Source organism: Plecotus auritus (genome assembly GCF_963455305.1).
Source record: "Plecotus auritus genome assembly, chromosome: 1".
NCBI classification, from domain to species: Eukaryota; Metazoa; Chordata; class Mammalia; order Chiroptera; family Vespertilionidae; genus Plecotus; species Plecotus auritus.
This window is the reverse complement of record NC_137770.1, coordinates 34,533,432-34,555,693: the sequence shown is the minus strand read 5'-3', so window position 1 is coordinate 34,555,693 and position 22,262 is coordinate 34,533,432. Positions and strand designations below refer to the sequence as shown.

The following is a 22,262-nucleotide window of genomic DNA, read 5'->3' as shown; positions in this document are numbered from 1 at the left end:
TATTAGACCCTCATTTTGGAAATAAGCCCAAATCTCACTCATTCCCACAAAATAAGTTTCTTGTATTAAATGATGACTTAAATATCAAAACAGTGGATCACTGTCCCATCCATCACACATTAAGGTGTAGTTGGGCCCTAGCTGGTTTTGCTCACTGGTTAGAGCATCAACTCGAGAACCAAAGGACATGTGGGAAGCAACCAATGGATGTGTCTCTCTCATGTGGATGTTTCTCTCTCTATCCCTCCTCCCTCCCATCCCCTCCCCTTGCCACTCTCTCTAGAAATCAATGGGGGAAATATCCTCAGGTGAAGATTTTTTTTAAAGTGTAGTTGGGTGGGTTTTTGTTTTTCAATACTCAGTTCCTGTTGATAGTTATCAGCTCCCACTCCCCCTAGTTCAGGGATAGGGAACCTTTTTTCTGCCAAGGGCCATTTGGATATTTATAACATCATTTGTGGGCCATACAAACTTATCAACTTAAAAATTAGCCTGCTATATTTGGTCAAACATTTAATTAACTCACCCCTAATGCCTTGGCAGGGCCAGACCAAATGATTTCACGGGTCTTATATGGCCCTCGGGCCGGACATTCCCCACCCCTGCCCTAGTTAATTCCTTTTAAAGACTGAACTTGAAAACACTGAAACCCTTGCATAGCTATGGGAGAATTTTAAGTTGTCCATGGACCATTTTGGAGGATGGATACCCTGCAAAAAGACATTTAAAAAGAAAGTGCTATTAAAATGAAATCTTTAAAATGGACACTGAGGAGTTTACCCAAAACATGTAAAAATGGCATCCTGATCTTGCACACTGGTTTTTCTTAGAAATGACTGAGAGGATATTTTTGGAGCAGATGGGCACAGAGACTCAAAACACTTCATCTGAAAGTGGGAAAATGCCCTTAAATATTAAAACAAACAAAAAACTTTAAACTATAGACCATGTTATCTCAACAGCCTACTTGGCCCAGGCCCAGTGCCACGCAGGCCTTTCAGGTTGGACTAAATAACCTGTGTCCCCAGCACACGCAAGTGAGGCCTGAGCCAAGAAGTTACCAAGATGGCACATCCCCCTGAGGCGCTGAGTCCAAATGCAGTGGAAGGCGCAGCCTCGAGAAGCATGCAAGGGATCTGTGAACAGGGCGTTGTGGGCACTGGTGAGTTTTCCCAAGAGCATGCACTAGTCTGGATCAGCACAGGCGTGGCATAGAAAGGTGCTTCATTAGACACAAGTCCAGCCTGGGCCTACCCTGGGCATCAATAATCAACCTAAAGACCTTCATTCCATTACATCATTCTGTTTTTTGTTGTTGTTTTGTTTTGCTTTTAGTTATCTCTTTTATAAATACAATTAAGAGAATTTCATCGGCAAAGAATGGTTCAAGGCTAGGCTATCTTCTTTGCCGCCCATCCCCCTCTATTTGTCATGGGGCTTCTAAGCTACTCAGAAGAAGTAAAATTGACCTGGACAACACTGGCTCCCTGGTCCCTAAACAATCAAGCTTATTTTCTGTATTGAATCTCACTGAGGCTGTAACATTGAGTCATTAAGAATAATTTCAGACCACCTCAGAATACAGACAATGGTGTGTTCTCTAGACGTATGCCCCAGTGTTTCTGAAACAGTTCTGCTCAACTTTTAATAAAGTTGCACCAATATCAAAATTAAGATGTATTCAAGGTCTCACCAGCAGAAACCAACCTTTATATCACTGAATTATTCTAATGACTTAGTAAATACAGAGCATGCTAGCCATAGTAAACCTATTTTCAAAAAGAAAATGTGTTTAATCTCATATCACAAGGTAATTTTTTAAAACCACAAAAATCACACATGATTATTTAATTGCTCACTTTCAAAACATAGATGTAACTCATTTTATGCATTCACTATGTTCCTAAAAATTGGTACGAAAATTTCCATTATTAAAAAGTAAGATAAAATTGTAATTTGAGGTGCCTTATCATCATGTCCTATTTATGTTCTGCTTGGAATAAAAACTAATATTTTACTAAGTTTCCATTTCGCCTAGTCTACCATATAAATATTCTGATGTTTCTATTTCACCCAGTCCACCGTATAAATATTCTGATAAGAAAATATTTTAAAAGAGCCCTAGGGTGTAAAGAATTCTTTCTTGCTGTTAAGTAAGCAATTATTCTCTTCTTTAAGTCGAGTTCACAAACCAGGTCTTGTTCAAGTCGGCACAGTTTGACCCTGAGCCTGACACACTAGTTGTTCACCCTTCCCTGGGACAGGGTGCCTGGCACACACACAGCCCTGCCTCTGGGTGGCTGTGGCTGCCCCAGGAAACCATGGCTGCCACCAATACCCACAGGATAGAACCCTATTCCTGCAAACAGCACCTTCCCCAGCACATACACCGGGCCCTTTGGGACAAGAGAGTTTTATGGAAGGGCAACTCCAGGGGCAGAGATATTTAAATCTCCACAGTCCTCCATGAACGTGATCACAAACACGCGCGCACACACACACACGCGTGCGCCAGCATGCACGCACACAGAATGAGCAGGCTCTCTGAATGCGCATCAGGAAGGAATGAAGAGGGCAGCAAGCTCTGGGGAAGAACCTGGCTCCCATCCTAGCTGGAGCACTGGCTCCCTAGTCACAGTCCCTCTGTCCTTAGGCAGAACAGTGCTGACATCAGTGCTCCCAGGCCTGTGAGGCAGGTGGTTTTCAGCCCTACAATCAAGCGGTCCAGAGAGAGCTTACAAAGGTCTATCCTGAAAGGCAGCTAGGGTCGCACAATAAAGGTTAGTCTGCTTCTTACAAGTGCCACATTCTCTCAACCCTTCCAGGCCAGATTCCCACCGTGCATTCCAAAACCTCCAAGATGTTCTTCCCAAAGGGGTGGGGAAAAGATGGAAAGTAAAACAGGGGCCACATTGATATCCTATGAGGCCCAGCAAGACAAACTGCATCCCAATGCGCCCCTAGTAACAAGGAACACTGGCTTTCTCACCCGACTCCTGGGAAGTAGGGAGGTCGGGAGAGGATGGTACAGACCGAACCCACCGTGACTGAGGAGGGAGCCCACAGAAAGACGAAGCCCGCCCATCGCGATGGGGCTCATGATCGCACAGGAGTTCACGCTCCAGCCGCTACCTCTGCAGCCTGTTCACCTCAGGGCTGGTCTTCACTGAGACGGGTTCTGAGAGCCCTCTTTGTTCTTACTCTTCTCTGCTGGGCTGCACTCAGACCCCGTGACCAAGGACTTGCACCCATGAAGTGTGTGGGCGTTCAGCATCTCCAGCAGCAGGTCGTAGACTGGAACCACGTTTTTGCACTTCATGCTGAGCAGGTGTTCCATGCCCTTGTTGCTATGGGGACAAGAAGGTACTGAGATTCCGTCCTGTGATGCAGCCCCAGGAACTCAACATAAGACGCACATACACTCAGACACACACTTCCCTGAGCCCTTTGTTCTATGGCTCTTGCATCTGGCTCCGTCAATAATCTACACTCAAGGGCGAAGACAATGTCCTGTGACCTCTGTGTCCCATCACCCACCCACAATGGCCTGGCACAGCATGCAATCGATGCTCGTTGATCATGGTAGTTACACTCTATAGTCACTGCAGACCCTGGGTTGGCGGATGCTGAACCATTGATCCTGAGGGAGCTGCAGGGTTAGGGTTCTGAGAGCCTTAGGAACACTATACGGCACTTTGGTACTAAGCATGGAGGCCATGTGAGGAACACTTGCTGCAGCGTGAAGAAGGCAGAGCATGACCTTGGTTGACCTCAGCTGGGGATGTAAGCACAGTCAACTCAAATGTTTTGCCACTCTGTGACTGTCCCCAAATGACCACGCAAGTGCCGTGAGTAATCAATTTGGGAGGTTACAAATCAAGTTTAGCAAGCGGGCACATTCGCAAATGTAGAAACCGGGATTAGGACTCTATCTGTTCCGCAAATGGTTGTGTGCAGAATGATCATTCAACAGAGGCAGAGGCTGTTCTCATTTCCTAACCCTTGTTAACATTCTTGAGGGGCATGTGTTCCTCCCCATGGCCCCTGGACTTTCCTCCTAACCTCCCCTCTTCCAGCCCCAGGGCAAGCCACTCTCATCCTGGGTGACACAACGCCACCATGGGACACCACACAGCATTACCGCGGCCCTGCCCTGCAAAGAACTGTGGACTCACCAGTTCCCTTAGGCCTCATCCTTATGTCCTGGTGCCATCGCAAGGAAAGAACAGCTCTCAGGGAGGGCTTTGTGCACTTCCCCAGATCACAGATCTCAAGAGTTGCTCTAGGAAAGCTGGGTTTAACTTCTTTAAGGAAATGACCTGGGGACTCCAGCCCTAGGTGGTGCAGGGATGGGTGGCAGTTCACTTTAAGGAAGAACCTGCCCCTTTTAGAACTCCATAAACAAGCTAAAATCCCCAGCAACTAAGAATTAGATGAGCCACCACAGGATACCGTAAAGGTCCTGTAAGGAGCCATGTGACAGTCATTCGGAGCCCACTATGTGCTGACCTTTGGTTACAGATGTGTGCCCTGATGAAGAACCCCCATTCCCCTTCAGGGCTTCATCTTCCTTTAAAAGCCACAATTCTACCTTATCCACCTCAAACTTGAAAACCCTTTTCCCAAAGCTTTTCACCCTCTGAACATGCGCCCCCTTCCTCGCCATGTACCCAGAGGGGGAAGGGCCCCTTACGGATTGTACCTGGCGTGCCTGACGTGAGAAAGGAGCATCAGGAGGTTAGCCAGGCGGACGGACTGCTGCTGGGAAGGGATGCCGCTCTTGGCGATCACCCAGACCAGAGCATCGGTCACAGCATTCAGCAAGTGAGTCAGCTTGCGGCTGCTCTCGGCCTCCTGAGTTGCTGCAGCTAAAGGGTACATACCTAGACAAAGAATCAAGGCCATGACTCACTGCTTTGCGAAAAGGAAACAGAAGTTGTGTGCTCAGGCATTAGGCATGCCAACATTCTCCTGAAAGGAGGGTAATGATCAAATGGGTTCTGACATCTGCATGGATAGTGGTATCCCAAGAGCCAGCCCCATGGCTGAATGGGAAGGGTAAGCTGGGCTGAATTTGGCCCAGCATTGTGGCCTTGCCTTGAAAAGGTATCAAACCGTTATAAGGTGTGTGTCATTTGCATGAACAAATCCTATATAATAAAAGCGTAGTATGCAAATTGCCCCCTCGCCCAGGAGTTCATCTGGGAGTTTGACCAGGGGGCGGGGCTGGCTGGGGGAAGGGAGGGAGTACCCGGCCGGCAGCCGCTAGGGACCCTACCAGTGCACAAATTTTGTGCACTGTGCCTCTAGTACACATATAAAGATGGTCAGAAAGTGAGAGTAAGTATACTCGTAGCCCCTGGAGAGCTCTTCATTAAGGGGAGTTTAATAAACATAAACTGCTGACCACTGCTACACTGCTTCTCCCGCCCAGCCCCTCATGTGTGCCATGTGTAGACAGTCACAGTAGGCTCACCGCCACCTCTGTGCAGGCCATCAGCATCCAACCTCTGGTGGCAGCTTGCTGGGGGACAGAAAGAGCGCCAGTCTGGAGTCACAGACCTACTTTATGTCTGCTGTCTGTAGCTCTCTGACCCCAGACCAGTTTCCCAGTTCCTCCAACCTCACCTCCTCATTGAGCAAAGCTTGCAGACACATGTCTGCTGAGATCTCCACAACCTTCCCACCAGGTGCCCTGTGTTTAATTCCCCTCTGACGCTAGGATCTGAGATACTGTGACCTTGCAAAATAGCAGCTCAGGTAGATCTCCTTCCCTCCGCTCCACCCCATTCCCAACCTCTGACTCCCTGATTCCTGGAAGCAGGAAAATAACTAGCTTCTCTTCAAGATTTTTGATTTCAAACTATAAATAACAAATATATGAAACCAACAGGGGAAATGCCAACCTTTGACTGTAATGAGAATGAAGGATGGTTGGTACTCCATCACCCACCAAATCTGTTTTGGCAATTTTTGTTCTCTATTTTTATTGGCATTTTCAGTCTAATTAAGGCAACTCAGTTCAATTAAGGCAAGGGACATACTGAACCACAATTATGCAAGGGTAGTGCTTCACCACATCCCTGCAGCACATCCCTCCATAATGTCTCCTGATGCAGATTTAAAATATCCGTCTTTTAAACTGCCTGGAACTGCTTCTCTAACCACCTGCTCACCCACCTCCTTCTCCACAGGGAATGAGTCCTCCCACTGTCCCCCACAGCACACAACCTGCCCTTCCACCACAGAGGAAACCAGCCCCAACCTCAACACAACGTGCCCCTTTGAATGGCCAAATCAGAACTGCTCTCGGGGTTGAGGCCTCCTGGGACAGTTCTCCAGGGTACCAGACTCTCCCTGCTCTTCTCACCCTCAGCTCCCACCACACCTCACCTTGAAACTTAATTCCAATTCCTTGAACAGGTGACGCCCTGGACATGCTGAACTTTCTGCTTAGGAACTCTCTTATCATCCTCCTCTCTCACTTCTCTTGTTACCTATATTCATTCCTCCTTCAGATCCCAGCTTGCTTGAACTTCCTTCTGGAAGCTTCCCCTGATCTGAAAGCTGGATGTCTTCATATATGCCCCACCCTCAAAGAAATTGGACCTAACTGCTTCAAGAGCACAAACCCATCACCTAGTGCAATGACTGCTGTGAAAGAAATGCTCATAAATGCAAGAATTAGAATGAATCCCATAGGTTCAAATTTTGGCAATTTTTAGCCAATCACACCATCATAATTGAAATGATAAATATGAATGCTAATGCACATTTTAGGTATACCACAGAAAATTAGTAATCAAATGAAAATATGGAGACAATTGTTTTAAGCTTACTTTCCTTAAAACTGACGCCAGCTTCAATGTCTGTTTCATACATTCTGTCAGAGTTTCTAAAATGTAAGGAGAGAAAGTGGACTCTGTCCTTGCTTATGCTTTTAATTTAATGTTACAAATAATCCAGAAGAAAAAAGCCTATCCCTCCAGATGTCTAAAATCTAGCATAGAAAAGACCCACCTCTCCTAACAGTGGAAACTTTCCAACAGAAACAGAATCCCACTTTCTAAAAGCTAAGCAGATTAAATTCATCTTGACAACTGTTATCACTACTACCAAACAAGAAAGGAACTTTCCTAAAGGAAGATTTCTTAAATTTGGATTTACCATAAACAAATGCTAGTCATTTACTGCCATGAGTGGTAATTACATCACATGCCTGCCTCACCCTCTGTAGTTCTCTCAAACCTGACAGTCTGTCAGATGCTGCAGGGACGCCAGAGCCTTAGTCTCCCATGTGCACAGATGATGCTTTGAGCTTTCACAACAACACAATCTGATGTCTCACAGGCTAGAAGGACCGTAAGGAGCCTTGCCAAACAGAAGGCTTTCAAATACTGCAAAGTGTTGTAACAACAAGGAAACCGCTTTCTGGAGAGCACTTTGCTGTGCGGAAATGAGTTCTAAACCACTTCTGAAGGTAAGAGAAGCCCCAGAATGTGGCAGTGCCGTTCCTCCTGTGTCAACGTGGGACCCTACTTCTCACACAAATCTTCCCGTTAACAAAGATGGAAGTGGCAGCACAAGTCAGGTGATATCTGTAGCTGGGCTGACAGAGACCAGAAAAAGTTTATTTTTTTCCATGATCAACTCTAAATGTCCCAGCTGGACATCTCCTATAGGCACATCAACTTAATTGCTGGTGTAAGCTGGGCCTTGTATTGTTTTATAAAAGGTGACAATAAATGTCAAGAAGGTGCCAGAAGCCCCAAAGCGTTTAGGAGTCTTCTTGACATTCTCTACAGTTTTCATTTGTCCAATAATTTATCATTTCTATTCACAAACTGCTTGCTTTCCAGAACTGAGGTAGGAACTGTACCAGGTTCAAGGGACATGTCCCGTCAGGCAGGTAAGACCAGATTTACCCAAGGAGAAAACACCCAACAGTTGTCTTCAGGGCCTCTGAACCTCACATGACCTTCAGATTCCTTCTCTACTCTCTCTACTCTTTTCTTCTCTCCTCTCTTCTTCAAGACCTAACCCCACCCACCCCTGTCCAGTAATCTCCTCAACAGCATCTCATGCAGTTTTGGCTTCAGGAACTGCTGCTTTGGCTCCAACGAACAAAACAGAAACAGAGGCATGGTTACATGGAACAGACTGACAGCTGTCAAAAGGGAGGAGGGCTGTGGGACTAGATGAAAGAAGGTGAAGGGTTTAGCCAAAAGACACACAGACACAGACAACAGTGTGGTGAGAGCCAGAGGGAAAGGGGGGCGGTAGGGGTACGTGGAGGAGGACAAAGTAGGGTTAAATGGGGTAAAAGAGACTTTGCTTTGGACCATGGGTGCATGATGCCCTGTGTAGACGATGTTTTGTTAAGCTGTTCACTTGAAACCTGTATGGTTTTGTGAACCAATGTCACTCCAATAAAATCAATTAGGGGAGAAACCAAGATGGCGGCATAGGTAAACACCTAAACTGCTGCCTCGCACAACAATTTCAAAACTACAACTAAAAGACAGAACGGACACCATCCAGAACCACAGGAAAGCTGGCTGAGTGAAAATTCTACAACTAGAAGGAAAGAGGAAAGCTCACAGAGAATTGGAGGTACGGCAAAGGGGCTTTGTGCGCGCAGAGAGGAAGGGCGGCTGAGAGCCTGGCTGACTTTCTCTGGCGGAAGGGGGAAGGAAGCTTCCGACCACACTGAACCCCAGTTCTGACAGCACTGAACCCCAGTTCCGGGCGAACCCCTGGGGACCCACGCTCTTACGGGGGGAGTCTGGACTCTCGGGCGGAGACTCGGGAGCCGGGGAAGGCGGAGGACTGAAAGTGCCCGCGCCCGCGCGCCATTGTGCGCACAAAGGCTGCGGAAGTTGCCACAGGCTTTCCCTAGTGGAAGGGAGTCAGAGGATTCTGACTGCACTGAGCCCCAGTTCTGACTGCAGTGAACCCCAGTTCCAGGCGAGCCCCTGGGGACCCACGCTCTTGTGGGGGAGTCTGGACTCTCGGGCGGAGACTCGGGAGCCGGGGAAGGCGGAGGACTGAAAGCGCGCGGCGCGTGCCAGTGCGCACAAAGGCTGTGGAGGTTGCCACAGGCTTTCCCTAGTGAAAGGGAGTCAGAGGATTCTGACTGCACTGAGCCCCAGTTCTGACTGCAGTGAACCCCAGTTCCAGGCGAGCCCCTGGGGACCCACGCTCTTGTGGGGGGAGTCTGAACTCTCGGGCGGAGACTCGGGAGCTGGGGAAGGCGGAGGACTGAAAGCGCACATGCGCGCAAGGGCAAGGCTGACAGGAAGCCAAAACTGAGACTCCACCCCATCCAAGCTGAGCACAGAGGCTATTGCAATTTGGCAAGTCTAATCCTATAAGGCTGTCTCCAGCACTGAACTTCTCCCAGCATAGACACAGCTGATCCTTACAGCCAACTGGCCCGGAGGTCAATTCTTCCCAGTGATACCAACAACAATAAAGACTTAATTACAACAAGGCTGTACACACAGTCCACAAAGGGGTGCACCAAGAGTGTCCGCCTCAGGTTAACTGGGGAAGCAGACCCACTGGGCCATATTGGAAACCTAGCACAAATATATACCTTACCAACTCAGGGAATCAGTGAAAATGCGGGGTCAAAGAATCAGATCACAAACGAAAGAAATGGAGGAAAACAAACGACTGGATATAGAATTCAAAACCACGGTTATAAGACTTTTTAAGAATATCCTAGAAAAGGCCGATAAATATAACGAGACCCTCGAAGATATGAAAAAGGACCAACTAGAAATTAAACATACACTGACTGAAATAAAAAATATTATACAGAGACCCAGAAACAGAATAGAGGAACCCAAGAATCAAGTCAAAGAATTGAAATACAAAGAAGCAAAAAACACTCAACCGAAAAAGCAAAAAGAAAAAAAAAAAAATCCAAAAAGTTGAAGATAATGTAAGAAGACTCTGGGACAACTTCAAGCGTACCAACATCAGAATTATGGGGGTGCCAGAAGAAGAGAGAGAGCAAGATACTGAAAACCTATTTGAAGAAATAATGACCGAAAACTTCCCCCACCTGGTGAAAGAAATAGACTTACAAGTCCAGGAAGCCCACAGAACCCCAAACAAAAGGAATCCAAAGAGGACCACACCAAGACACATCATAATTAAAATGCCAAGAGCAAAAGACAAAGAGAGAATATTAAAAGCAGCAAGAGAAAAACAGTTAATTACCTACAAGGGAGCACCCATACGACTGTCAGCTGACTTCTCAACAGAAACTATGCAGGCCAGACGGGAGTGGCAAGAAATTTTCAATGTGATGAATAGCAAGAACCTACAACCAAGATTACTCTACCCAGCAAAGCTATCATTCAGAATTGAAGGGCAGATAAAGAGCTTCACAGATAAGAAAAAGCTGAAGGAGTTCATCACCACCAAACCAGTATTATATGAAATGCTGAAAGGTATTCTTAAAGAAGAGGAAGAAGAAAAAAGTAAAGATAAAAATTATGAACAACAAATACATATCTATCAACAAGCGAACCTAAAAATCAAGTGAATTAAAAACCTGAGGAACAGAATAATCTGGTGAATATAATAGAATCAGGGGCATAGAAAGGGAGTGGACTGATAATTCTCAGGGGGAAAGGGGTATGGGGGGTTCATGAAGAGAATGGACAAAAATCATACACCTATGGATGAGGACAGTGGGGGGAGGTAAGGGCAGAAGGTGGTGTGGGAAATGGGTGGAGGGGAGCTATGGGGGGGGAAAGGAGAAATAATTGTAATAATCTGAATAAAGATTTATTTAAAAAAAATAAAATAAAATAAAATCAATTAAATAAATAAATACATACATATATACAATGAATGCATGGACCATCGAACATAAAAATAAATAAAGTGGCATAATATGATCTCACAAATTCCTATTATTTCAAACATTAAACACTAAGGTTGGATAAAATCTAGGTAATAAAACCCCAAAGGAAGGGATCCGTAAGTCCTTAGTTGAGGATTAAAACTTGGACATACATATCATTTGAGAAAGAAGAAATAATAACAAAAGGCCCAATAAGAATAAATAGCTAAGCAAAGCAATCCATACCTCGTATAGCAGGTGGACTAAGTAAATACCAGGTAGGCAGTAAACTGAACAGTATGAAAATGATATGCGAACTTAGAAAAGTGTGCAAAATAACACATCCCTATTGCAGCAATATTTATAATGGTAGAGAAAAAAGGAACTATATATTAAGTAAAGGTCTGTCGACAGAGAAGTGATTGAACAATTTAGACCAGCAGTTGCCAACCGGTGGTCCACGGACCACTGGTGGTCTGTGAGGTCCGAAAGGCTGGTGACCGCTGATTTAGACAATGCCCTCCCTGGAAAGATTAACTTAGCTCTCTCCTAGTTGACCTGAAGGGATTTCATAGCATTTTGAAAAGTAAAAAAGCAAAATACAGAGAATTATTTTATATAGTTTCCCAAATTTTTTTAAATGTAAAGCCTACCTTTGTATATGTTAGAAGTGAGGTATTATTTTATTTATTTTTATTTTTAATCCTCACCCAAGGATATTTTTTTTTCATTGACTCTAGATAGGGAGGGAAGGAGGGGGAGAGAGAACCAGAGAAACATCAATCAGTTGCATCCTGTACACGCCCCAGCTGAGTATTGAACCCTCAACCTGTGTATGTGCCCTGACTGGGAATAATACCTCACAGCCCTGGACTGAGCCACACCAGCCAGGGCTGTGAAGTATTATTTTAAATTATTATTAAAAAATGGAAGAAGGTACAAAGTCAACCCTATGGTTAAGATTAACTACTTGGTGTTGGGGTAGAAAAGTCAAGCAAAAGCAATTATGGGTACCCTTTCAAAGTACCCATAATTTTTTACATAAGATGCTATGCTGTTTATGTAAAACTAGCGGCTCAGTGCATGAATTCGTGCAAAGATGGGGTCCCTCGGCCTGGCCAGTGATCGGGGCAGGCCTGCCAGGGGGAGGGACTGCGGGAGGTTGTCCAGCTGTAGGAGGTTGGCTGTGGGAGCATACTGACCACCAAGGGGCAGCTCCTGTGTCAAGCATCTTCCCCCTGGTGCTCAGTGTGCATTATAGCTACCGTCCCATCGTCCAGTTGTATTAGTCACTTAGGCTTATATCTATATAGACTGGAGGCCTGGTGCACAAAATTCGTGTAAGAGTAAGTCTTCCTTCCCCCAGCTGCTGGCACTGGCTTCCCTCTGGCACCCGAACCCAGGCTTCCATCCAGCCACCAGCAGGCACCTGGGACCCAGGCTTCCATCCAGCCACCAGCAGGCACCTGGGACCCAGGCTTTCCCTCCAGTCACTGGCAGGCACCAGGGACCCAGGCTTCCCTACGCAGCCCTGGCTTCATCTGGAAAGTCGTCCAGAAGGGCGTCTGGTCTAATTAGCATATTATGCTTTTATTATTATAGATTATGTATATAAGTATGTGCATATATTTCTTTATATATATTATCTATAATAATAAAAGCATGATATGCTAATTAGACTGGACATCCTCCCAGACTAAGCTGGGGCTGCAGCCACAGGATCGAGGCAGCCGCAGTGGCTATGAGGAAGGGATCCAGGCAGCCACCCGTGGCTGCGAAGGCCCACTCTTGCACAAATTTCGTGCATCGAGCCTCTAGTTATTATATATTTCTCTCTACATATATATATAGATATATATATATATACACATATGTATGTGTATATATGTGTGTGTGTGTGTATATATATATATATATATATAGCTCTATCTGTCAATTGATCGATAGAGCTGTTAAAGAATGGTCACCAAAGTTATGGTGGTTTTCTTGTGAGGGGATTCCTAGTAATTTTTGTTTTCCTCTTTGTTTTGCTTTTGTTAGAATGTTTACAATAACTGGGTATTATTTACATAAGAAAAAAAAAAACAGCAAAGCTACAACATAAATATATCTTAGATATGACCATCCTAATTTCCCACCTCTAACCCCTGTATTTCCCTCAAGGCAGGCCCCTTCCTTCCTAGCCCCTCCACACCACGTTAGTTTAGGCTCTCGCTGTCCCTCTCAACTCTGACTGGGCACCATGCCTCGGTCTCCCCCCTCTCCAGTCAGTCCTCCGCGTGGAAGCCAGGGTAACCTTTCAAGAAGGCCCTGTCCATGCCTCTTCCAGAGCTGCTCGATGCCCAGGCAGCAGTTCCCAAGGCAGGCAGTGAATCTTCAGCCATGCATTTTACAGCCCTGTCCACCTCCCTCTGCTCTGCCACTGAGTGACTTGCAGCTCCTGGCTCGCCCAGGTCCTTTCATTCCTCCACACCTATTTCTTCCACCTGCCCATCCCTAAAGACTCATGCAAACTGCATCCCCTTCTACAGGCACTCCAACATCTCTCGTTTTCCCGAGGTACTCTGTACACACTTTATTATAGCACTCCCTCGCTCCACCGTGAGCTACCTGAAGGCAGGACTATATTTATAACATCTTCATTGAACCAATGAATGAACAAATGAATCTGTAAAAGCAGAACTCAAAACAGAAAATACAAATGCATGTCAACCATTTACAGTGTCTGCATAAATATTGAAAAAGGTTGAATGGTAAACATTTTAAAGTTCATTTTTCTCTTTTCCAGCCAAGTGGCTTGAGCCATGTTTTAAATTAATATTGGTAATTTGCCCAATGAACAATTTATATTCAAGTTACAGTTTAAATCCCTATCAAATGAAACAGAGAAGTCAGAAGGAAAGCCATTTTCCCCTTTTTAAATAAAATAAGAAGTTCAATACTCTTCTAGAAATAGCATTCCTCACCACCACCACCACCACCACCCCTCCCACCCCCCAGTTCCCCTTCCCAATAAAACACGGCCCAGCTGTGGGTTACTCACTGGAGTTCAGGAGGATCATGGCCTTGACACAGAGATACTCGTTGTGTTGGAGTTTTAACTCACGAAACCTTGAAGTCGTTGCCAGGAGCATGTCAAAGATTTCCAGAATTCCTTCCACGCATTTCCCTTCATCCCTACAATAGTTCATTTGGAAATTTAAAAAAATCACAGCCACCAACAAAGGGAATAAGGAGTATTTTCTTTTTAATCTTAAATTTCATTTTGTACATGTTTTAACTATAACAAGGGGCGATGAGACCACATCCAGCGATATGAAATTATCAGCATCATCTTCTTATAAAAAGAACAGGGCATTTCCTATAAATCCCTAAATTAAACACTTGAATAAATACTATTTAGGCAAAAGCCTGCATTGGAACTACATTTTTCTTCTACCTGTTCATAAATGTTACCTTAGAGCAGCCGTGGGCAAACTACGGCCCGCGGGCCAGATCCAGCCCATTCAGCTGTTCTATCCAGCCCGCGGAGCCAAAAGAGCGGAGGGTTCTCTTGCTCTCCCCTCCGCTCCTTTACTTTGAATTTATATTAGTTCACACAAACACTCCATCCATGCTTTTGTTCCGGCCCTCCGGTCCAGTTTAAGAACCCATTTGTGGCCCTCGAGTCAAAAAGTTTGCCCACCCCTGCCTTGGAGGAATAACATTTTTGTTGGTAATCTAAACCATTTCAGCCAACCAGAATGTGATATGAAACATGTTAATGAAGTGAGACATCCCATGGCCCATGAGATGGCTCTAAAGTGTTCATGAGGAAGACTGACCATTACAGAAGCTAATATCCCAAGAAGAAATGACCCTTCATATCTAGGGATTAACTCTCATTTCCTGATGGTCATTTAGAAACTAGAGGGGCAACTAAGACACGTGTAAATGTAATTTGAAAAAAGCTAGCATGACACACAAAGAAATCACAATTAGAGAAGACAGATTAGAATTAGAAAAGGCAGAGATGGAGACATGGAAATGCCTGACTTGCCAAAGATCATTTTTAAGCAACAGTTTTAGACAAACTTCGAAACATATAATCAAAATTCTTTTGAGTGCTCCTTAAAGAAATGATTCTTTAAGTATACCATTTGAAATAAATTAGTTCAACTGTATCCAGAAAATACCAGCTTCAGTTAACTCCAGCCAGAGACATATTATTCTGCCTCACTGCTCCCAAAAAATTTCTATCATCATTTGTCGTAAGAGTTCTTGGAAGTCCTTGACAAGCAGTTAGATGATTGTGCTACAAAACTTTCATTTGCTTCTAAAAACCTGTGGTAAACAGTAAAGGGCAGCCATGGGTTTCTTTGAGTTTCATTTTCAGTCTCCGTAGCAGCCCCCGGGAGATTTGAGATCTTCAAAGAACTGGCTATTCCCCTCTTCCTTCCCCCAACCCCAAGCCAGGCCATTTACAGGGATGGTGGTGGTTGAGGAAGGGCCTCTGTAGAATTCAAATAAACAGACACCAGTGGATACTGCCAAACCTGGGGAAGCCCTTCCCGGACAGTGCTATGCTAGGACAGCAGCTCACCAGGACCCTGAAATCCACAGCATTCAAAACCTCTTACCCCCAGACTCACCTACTCAAAGCTACAAGCATGCAAACTGCTCGCTTTGGCAAGCAAGCATGGCAACTTCTGCAACCAGCCGAGACTTTCTGAAAGTGCACTCATCCTATATAATAAAGAAGTAATATGCAAATTGACCATCACACCCTCACAAGATGGCTGCCTGTGACCAGGCCATCAGGGGGGTTAGTGAGAGACAACCAAACGACTGAATAAGCAGGCTGTGTGGGGCAATCAGGCCGGCAGGGGGGCTGTGAGGGGAGACCAGGCCGGCAGGGGGGAGGGGTGCAGTTGGAGGTGACCAGGCTGGCAGGGAGGGCAGTTGGGGGCAATTAGGCCAGCAGGGGGGGCAGTGAGGGGCAACTAGGCTGGCGGGGGGAGGGCAATTGGGGGTGACTAGGCCAGCAGGGGGGGCAGTTAGGGGCAACCAGGCCAGTAGGGGGGCAGTAAGGGGTGACCAGCCCAGCAGAGGGGGGGGCAGTTAGGAGCAACGAGGCTAGCAGGAGGGGGCAGTTGGTGGCGACCTGGCTGGCAGCGGGGGGCAGTTAGAGGTGACCAGGCCGGCAGGGGGGCAGTGAGGGGTGATCAGGCTGGCACACAGAGGCAGTGAGGGGTGATCAGGCCAGCAGGGGGGGACAGTTAGGGGCAATCAGGTAGACAGGGAGGTGAGCAATTAGGAGCCAGCAGTCCAGGATTGTGAGAGGGATGTCCGACTGCCAGTTTAGGCCCCATCCTTGGAATTGAGCCTAAACTGGCAGTCAGACATCCCCCGAGGGATCCCAGATTGGAGAGGGTGCAGGCTGGGCTGAGGGGACCCCCCCATGCACAAATTTTGTGCACCAGGCCTCTAGTCTATATATATATAAAAGTCTAAGTGACTGTTATGACTGGTCAACTGAACAACCAGTCGCTATGACACACACTGACCACCAGGGGGAAGACGCTCAACACAGGAGCTGCGTCCTGGTGGTCAGTGTGCTCCCACAGCCAACCTCCCACGGTCCCTCCCCCAAGCCAGCCGGCCTCAATCGGGACTGGGCAAGACAACCCCGATTGGCCCCGATTGCCAGCCAGGCCAAGGAACCCACCCATGTACGAATTTGTGCACCAGGCCTCTAGTTAAATAATAAAACCACGAGTGTCCCCTAGAAGTCACTGATAGGGAAAGGCCACCTTGGAGAATTAGAGCCCTGGACAAAGGGTGCTAAAATCTGTGGGAAACCCCTACCCCTCCCCACACCCTAGCCTACTGCCTCCCCTGCTCTGTACTTCTTCAGGCAGCCCGCTGCATGCGTCCAGTAAGGACAATGCATGTCCGGCACATAGCAGAGGCACAAGAAATACTTGTTCACTAATTACCCCTCATGCCACACCATCAAATCACTCTGCCTAGGGACAAGCATACTGGAAATTGTGATCATTGGGCTTGAGGATATGTTATACTGGGAAAAGCTGGTTTTAAAATATCTCTGAAGGCAAAAACAAAAAAATCCACCAACTCCTGAATAGTGGTTGCTTCTTTATTCTTCTGTGAAACTCAGTCACAGGTGAGTTTATGCACACAGCAGTGTACTTGTGCGCACGCGCATGCACGCACGCACACACACACACACACACACATGCCTGCCTGCCTGCCTGTCCCCTAAGAAGTATAAGGGGACTCATCTGAAATCAACCCTATTTATAGGAGTTATCACCAATGCCTAAGAACAGGTCCATAAACATTGAAATTAGAACCATTTCCTCAGAAATGGAGGGAGAGTTTACATCTTGGAGCATAAGCTTTGACAAATGCTGTAACTAACAATAATCAGAACATGTGTACCTCATGGAGAAAGTGAATTTCTAAGCCAGCTCTAAAGAGCTAAGTCTGATTGCTTTTTTGAGCAGGTGTGATAGCCAACCATTTCATTCAAGGAGTGGCAAAGTTAGAATACTTTATTTCACAGGCTATAGAAAATAAATGAGCAATATAGGATCAATAAGGCACAATACCTCCTAAATGATACCCTAATAAAGTTACACATGGAGTGAGTTATGCAGAACAGAGTGAGGAAGGACTTTAACAAATTAGTGAGCTCTATATAATTTAACTACGATTGACAGTGAATTATGTGTAAGAAATTAGGACAGGATTAAAATATTTGAATTCAAGATAGAGGGTATATGAGTTGAATGTTAAAATGTTGAAACAATATGTCAATCAAACCAGTCTACTCATGGTAAATTACTACACACCATTTGTCCATAAACTAGTTTTAAGTTAAAAAGTAGTAGTTCCATGGAAGGAGACTAGACTTTGGGTAGTAAACACACAATACAATAAATAGATGATGTATTATAAAATTGTACACTTGAAACCTATATAATCTTATTAACCAATGTCACCACAATAAATTCAATAAAAGATTTTTAAAGTAGCAGTTCCATATGGACTATCTTATTATTTGACTAGAGGCCCGATGCACAAAATTCATGCACGGGGGAAGGGTGGCGGGGGCGGGGGGAGGTGTGTTCCTCAGCCCAGCCTGCACCTTCTCCAATATGGGACACCTTGAGGGATGTCCGACTGCCCTCTCACAATCCAGGACTGCTGGCTCCCAACTGCTCGCCTGCCTGCCTACCTGATTACCCCTAACTGCTTCTGCCTGCCAGCCTGATCACCCCCTAACCACTCCCCTGCCAGTCTGATCGACGCCTAAGTGCTCCCCTGCCGGCCTGATTGCCCCTAACTGCCCTCCCCTGCTGGACTGGTCACCCCTAACTGCCCTCCACTGCCGACCTGGTCGCCCCTAACTGTCCTCCCCTATAAGCCTGGTTCCCCCAACTGCCCTCCCCTGCCAGCCTGGTCACCCCCAACTGCCCTCCCCTGCAGGCCTGGTCACCCCTAACTATCCTCCCCTGCAGGCCTGGTCGCTCCCAACTGCCCTCCCCTGCTTGCCCAGTCACCCCTAACAGCCCTCCCCTGCCAGCCTGGTCACCCTTAACTGTCCTCCACTGCAGGCCTGGTCGCCCCCAACTGCCTCCCCTTCAGGCCTGGTCACCCCTAACTGCCCTCCACTGCAGTCCTGGTTCCCCCCAACTGCCCTCCCCTGCAAACCTGGTCCCCCCCCCCAACTACCCTCCCCTGCTGGCCTGGTCCCCCCCAAACTGTCCTCCCCTGCAGGCATGATCACCCGCAACTGCCCTCCCTTGCAGGCCTCGTCTCTCCCAACTGCCATCCCCTGCTGGCCTGATCGCCCACAACTGCCCTCCACTGCCAGCCATCTTGTGTCCACATGGGGGTGGCCATCTTTGCCCACATGGGAGCAGCCATCTTGTGTGTTGGGGTGATGGTCAATTTGCATATTACCTCTTTATTATATAGGATAACCACATCCCTTTTATTAAAGAAAAATATTATGGAACAAACCAAGATGGCAGCATAGGTAAACACCTAAACTGCTGCCTCGCACTACAATTTCAAAACTACAACTAAAAGACAAAACGGACATTATCCAGAACCACAGGAAGGCTGGCTGAGTGGAAATTCTACAACTAGAAGGAAAGAGAAAAGCACACTAAGACTCACAGGAGCTGCGGAAGGCAGAGGTACGGAGGCACAGGTGCGGAGAGGGCTGGCAACTGAGTATGCAGCTGGCTTTCTCAATCAGGAGGGAGACAAAAGCTCCTGACCTCTCTGAACTCCAGTTCCGGGCAAGACTCTGGGGACCCAGATTCATACGGGGAGAAACTGGACTGTCTGGCAGTGGGTGAAACTCGAGGGTGGCTTTCTCTCAGAGGTGCTTGCAGCAATTACCGCGGGATACTGAGACCCAGGGGCCTCTTAGGGCAGGGCTGATGGTCAGCCATTGCTGTTTGATCTGCCCTGAGATCCTGCCCCATGAAGCCATTGCTGTTTGCTCCGCCCTGAGACTCCGCCCCATCCAAGCTGAGTGCAGAGGCTTTTGCATATGAATGGCCTGGTCCTTTGAATTCTAAACTTACCTAACAAACTGCAGCTGAGTCAGTAAGACCCAGAACATCCAAAAGAAGGCCCAAGGCCCCACAGCAGCTTGCATTGCTTCACAGCTGGGCCTCATCTGGGCACCTCCAAAACCCAAACAAAGAAGAGGAATCTGCAGATCTCTCTGTAGCTCCTGCTGGGTGGCCTCAGGCAGAGACTAAATTAGCGCCTCCTTGGATATGAAAAAGGACCAACTAGAAATTAAGCATATACTGACTGAAATAAAAAATAATATACAGAGATCCAACAGCAGACTAGAGGATCGCAAGAATCAAGTCAAAGAATTGAAATACAAAGAAGCAAAAAACACCCAACTGGAAAAGAAAAAAGAAACCAAAAATATGAAGATAGTGTAAGGAGCCTCTGAGACAACTTCAAGCGTACCAACATCAGAATTATGAGGGTTCCAGAAGAAGAGAGAGAGCAAGATACTGAAAACCTATTTGAAGAAATAATGACCAAAAACTTCCCTCACCTGGTGAAAGAAATAGACTTACAAGTCCAGGAAGCGCAGAGAACCCCAAACAAAAGGAATCCAAAGAGGACCACACCAAGACACATCATAATTAAAATGCCAAAAGCAAAAGACAAAGAGAGAATATTAAAAACAGCAAGAGAAAAACAGTTAATTACCTACAAGGGAGCACCCATACGATTGTCAGCTGATTTCTCAACAGAAAATATGCAGGCCAGATAGGAGTGGCAAGAAATATTCAAAGTGATGAATAGCAAGAACCTACAACCAAGATTACTCTACCCAGCAAAACTATCATTCAGAATTGAAGGTCAGATAAAGAGCTTCACAGATAAGAAAAAGCTAAAGGAGTTCATCACCGCCAAACCAGTATTATACGAAATGCTGAAAGGTAGTCTTTAAGTAAAGAGGAAGAAGAAGAAAAAGGTAAAGATAAAAATTATGAACAACAAATACATATTTATCAACAAGTGAATCTAAAAATCAAGTGAATAAAAAATCTGATGAACAGAATAAACTGGTGAATATAATAGAACCAGGGGCATAGAAATGGAGTGGACTGACAATTCTCAGGGGGAAAGGGGTGTGGGGGGGTTCTGGAAGAGACTGGACAAAAATCGTACACCTATGGATGAGGACAGGGGTTGGGGGGTAAGGGCAGAGGGTGGGGTGGGAACTGGGTAGAGGGGAGCTATGGGGGGAAAAAAGAGGAACAACTGTAACAATCTGAACAATAAAGATTTATTTTAAAAAATATATTTTGTTTGATACCACGGACAAAATGTTATATGAGTAAGCCTCACTTTGGGGTACACTATTTTGTACCTACTTATAAATCCACTGGCAGCATCCATGTGGCTGCAGACATCAGTTTACCTTTGTGTGGATGGCAAGGGGAAGAGAGGCTCAAGGCTTAGCACATGGAAAGAACTTAAATATTATACTCAAGTGAAAATGTGAGTACAAAAGGGAACTGAAAATTTAGGAGTGAAAATTCTGTTGGTACCTTGAAGAATATTTGGTACACAAATAATTAATGTGGATGCAAACTCAGAGCATTCATAATTATGTGTATGATTCCATGAATCCCATAAACACCCATAATGGGGTCCAAGCCCAGATCCAAACCTCCTCTGACTTTTTAAATAACATTTAACATTAGACAATTTTCTGTTTATGCTAAGGACACCAAGTGTCTTAGCATATATGATTTTTATGAAATCCACCATAAAGAAATGCTATTATGATTCCTTTTTACAATGTTGAATAAGTAATTTTCAAACTACTTAAAATAACTGTCTTTTGGTGAATTGTCCTATCAGAGTTCCTTCAAGTGGTGGTATGACCATATAAGCAGTGAATACAACTAAATTAACCCATTTGTGAGACTAAGACTATAATTTCTGCTTCCCTTTATACTTGTTGAGGCTTCTGCAGAGAGAAAATTTGAACCTACTGAGGATGAGAGGAAAATCCAGTTGTCACAAGGTAGTTCTTTCAGTAACCGCTAGAATCACAAATTCAGATGCAGATTTACCACAGAATGTGAGCTTCTGTTTACTAAAAAAAACTCCTCCAAAAATATACTCATTACATAAAAACATTTTTTTCTCCATATAATAAATGCACTAAAAATCTTAGATTTGAAATTCTAGACTTTACAGAGTTAATGTGTTAAAAACAATAACAGGAATGGCAACAAAAATAACCATCCATAGGCACTCCAAAATAATGCCTACTCAATGTCTACATTTACAATTCCCAAGAACTCCTCTTCTATGGTCAAATAAACTAGATTTCTATGTTGTAAACAATACTTGCAAATATTTTTAAGGAGTAATGTGAGGCCCTAGCTGGTTTGGCTCAATGGATAGAGTGTCGGCCTACAGACCAAAGGATCCCAGGTTCAATTCCATTCAAGGGCACGTACCTTGGCTGCAGGCTCCTCCCTGCTCAAACCCTGGTCAGGGCTCGTGCAGAAGGCAACCAATCAATGTGTTTCTCTCACATCGATATTTCTGTCTTTCCCTCTCTCTTCCACTCTCTCTAAAAATCAATGGAAAAATATCCTCAGGTGAGGATTAAAAAAAAAAAAAAAAGAGTAATGTGAGTCTGTAAAAGAGTAATGGGAGTCTGTTAAAATAGTATCTTTAAAAAATTACTTCTGGCGTACCCCTCCCTGAAGCACGCCTGTGCCTTTTTTTCCCCTTCCCTCTTCCCTCTCCCCTGCACTACCTCCCTCCCCTCAAATGACTTCTTTGGTTTTTTTCTATTAACTAAAAGCTGCACTTAAAATTTATC

General features: G+C 45.5%; 1 protein-coding gene across 2 annotated transcripts in view; it reads right to left on the bottom strand.

The window, feature by feature from the left end:
- Positions 1-1,333: 1,333 nt before the first annotated feature.
- Positions 1,334-22,262, bottom strand: part of ESR2 (estrogen receptor 2) — a gene marked incomplete at both ends in the record, with an annotated part of 43,188 nt that continues 22,259 nt past the window's right edge. Inside the window, 3 exons of one of the 2 annotated variants that reach the window (XM_080686290.1) lie at positions 1,334-3,347; positions 4,703-4,883; positions 13,905-14,038. In XM_080686290.1, coding sequence (XP_080542416.1) covers positions 3,164-3,347; positions 4,703-4,883; positions 13,905-14,038 — 499 coding nt within the window. The remainder of the gene's footprint in view (positions 3,348-4,702; positions 4,884-13,904; positions 14,039-22,262) is intronic. The other variant, XM_080686291.1, reaches the window with a different exon arrangement.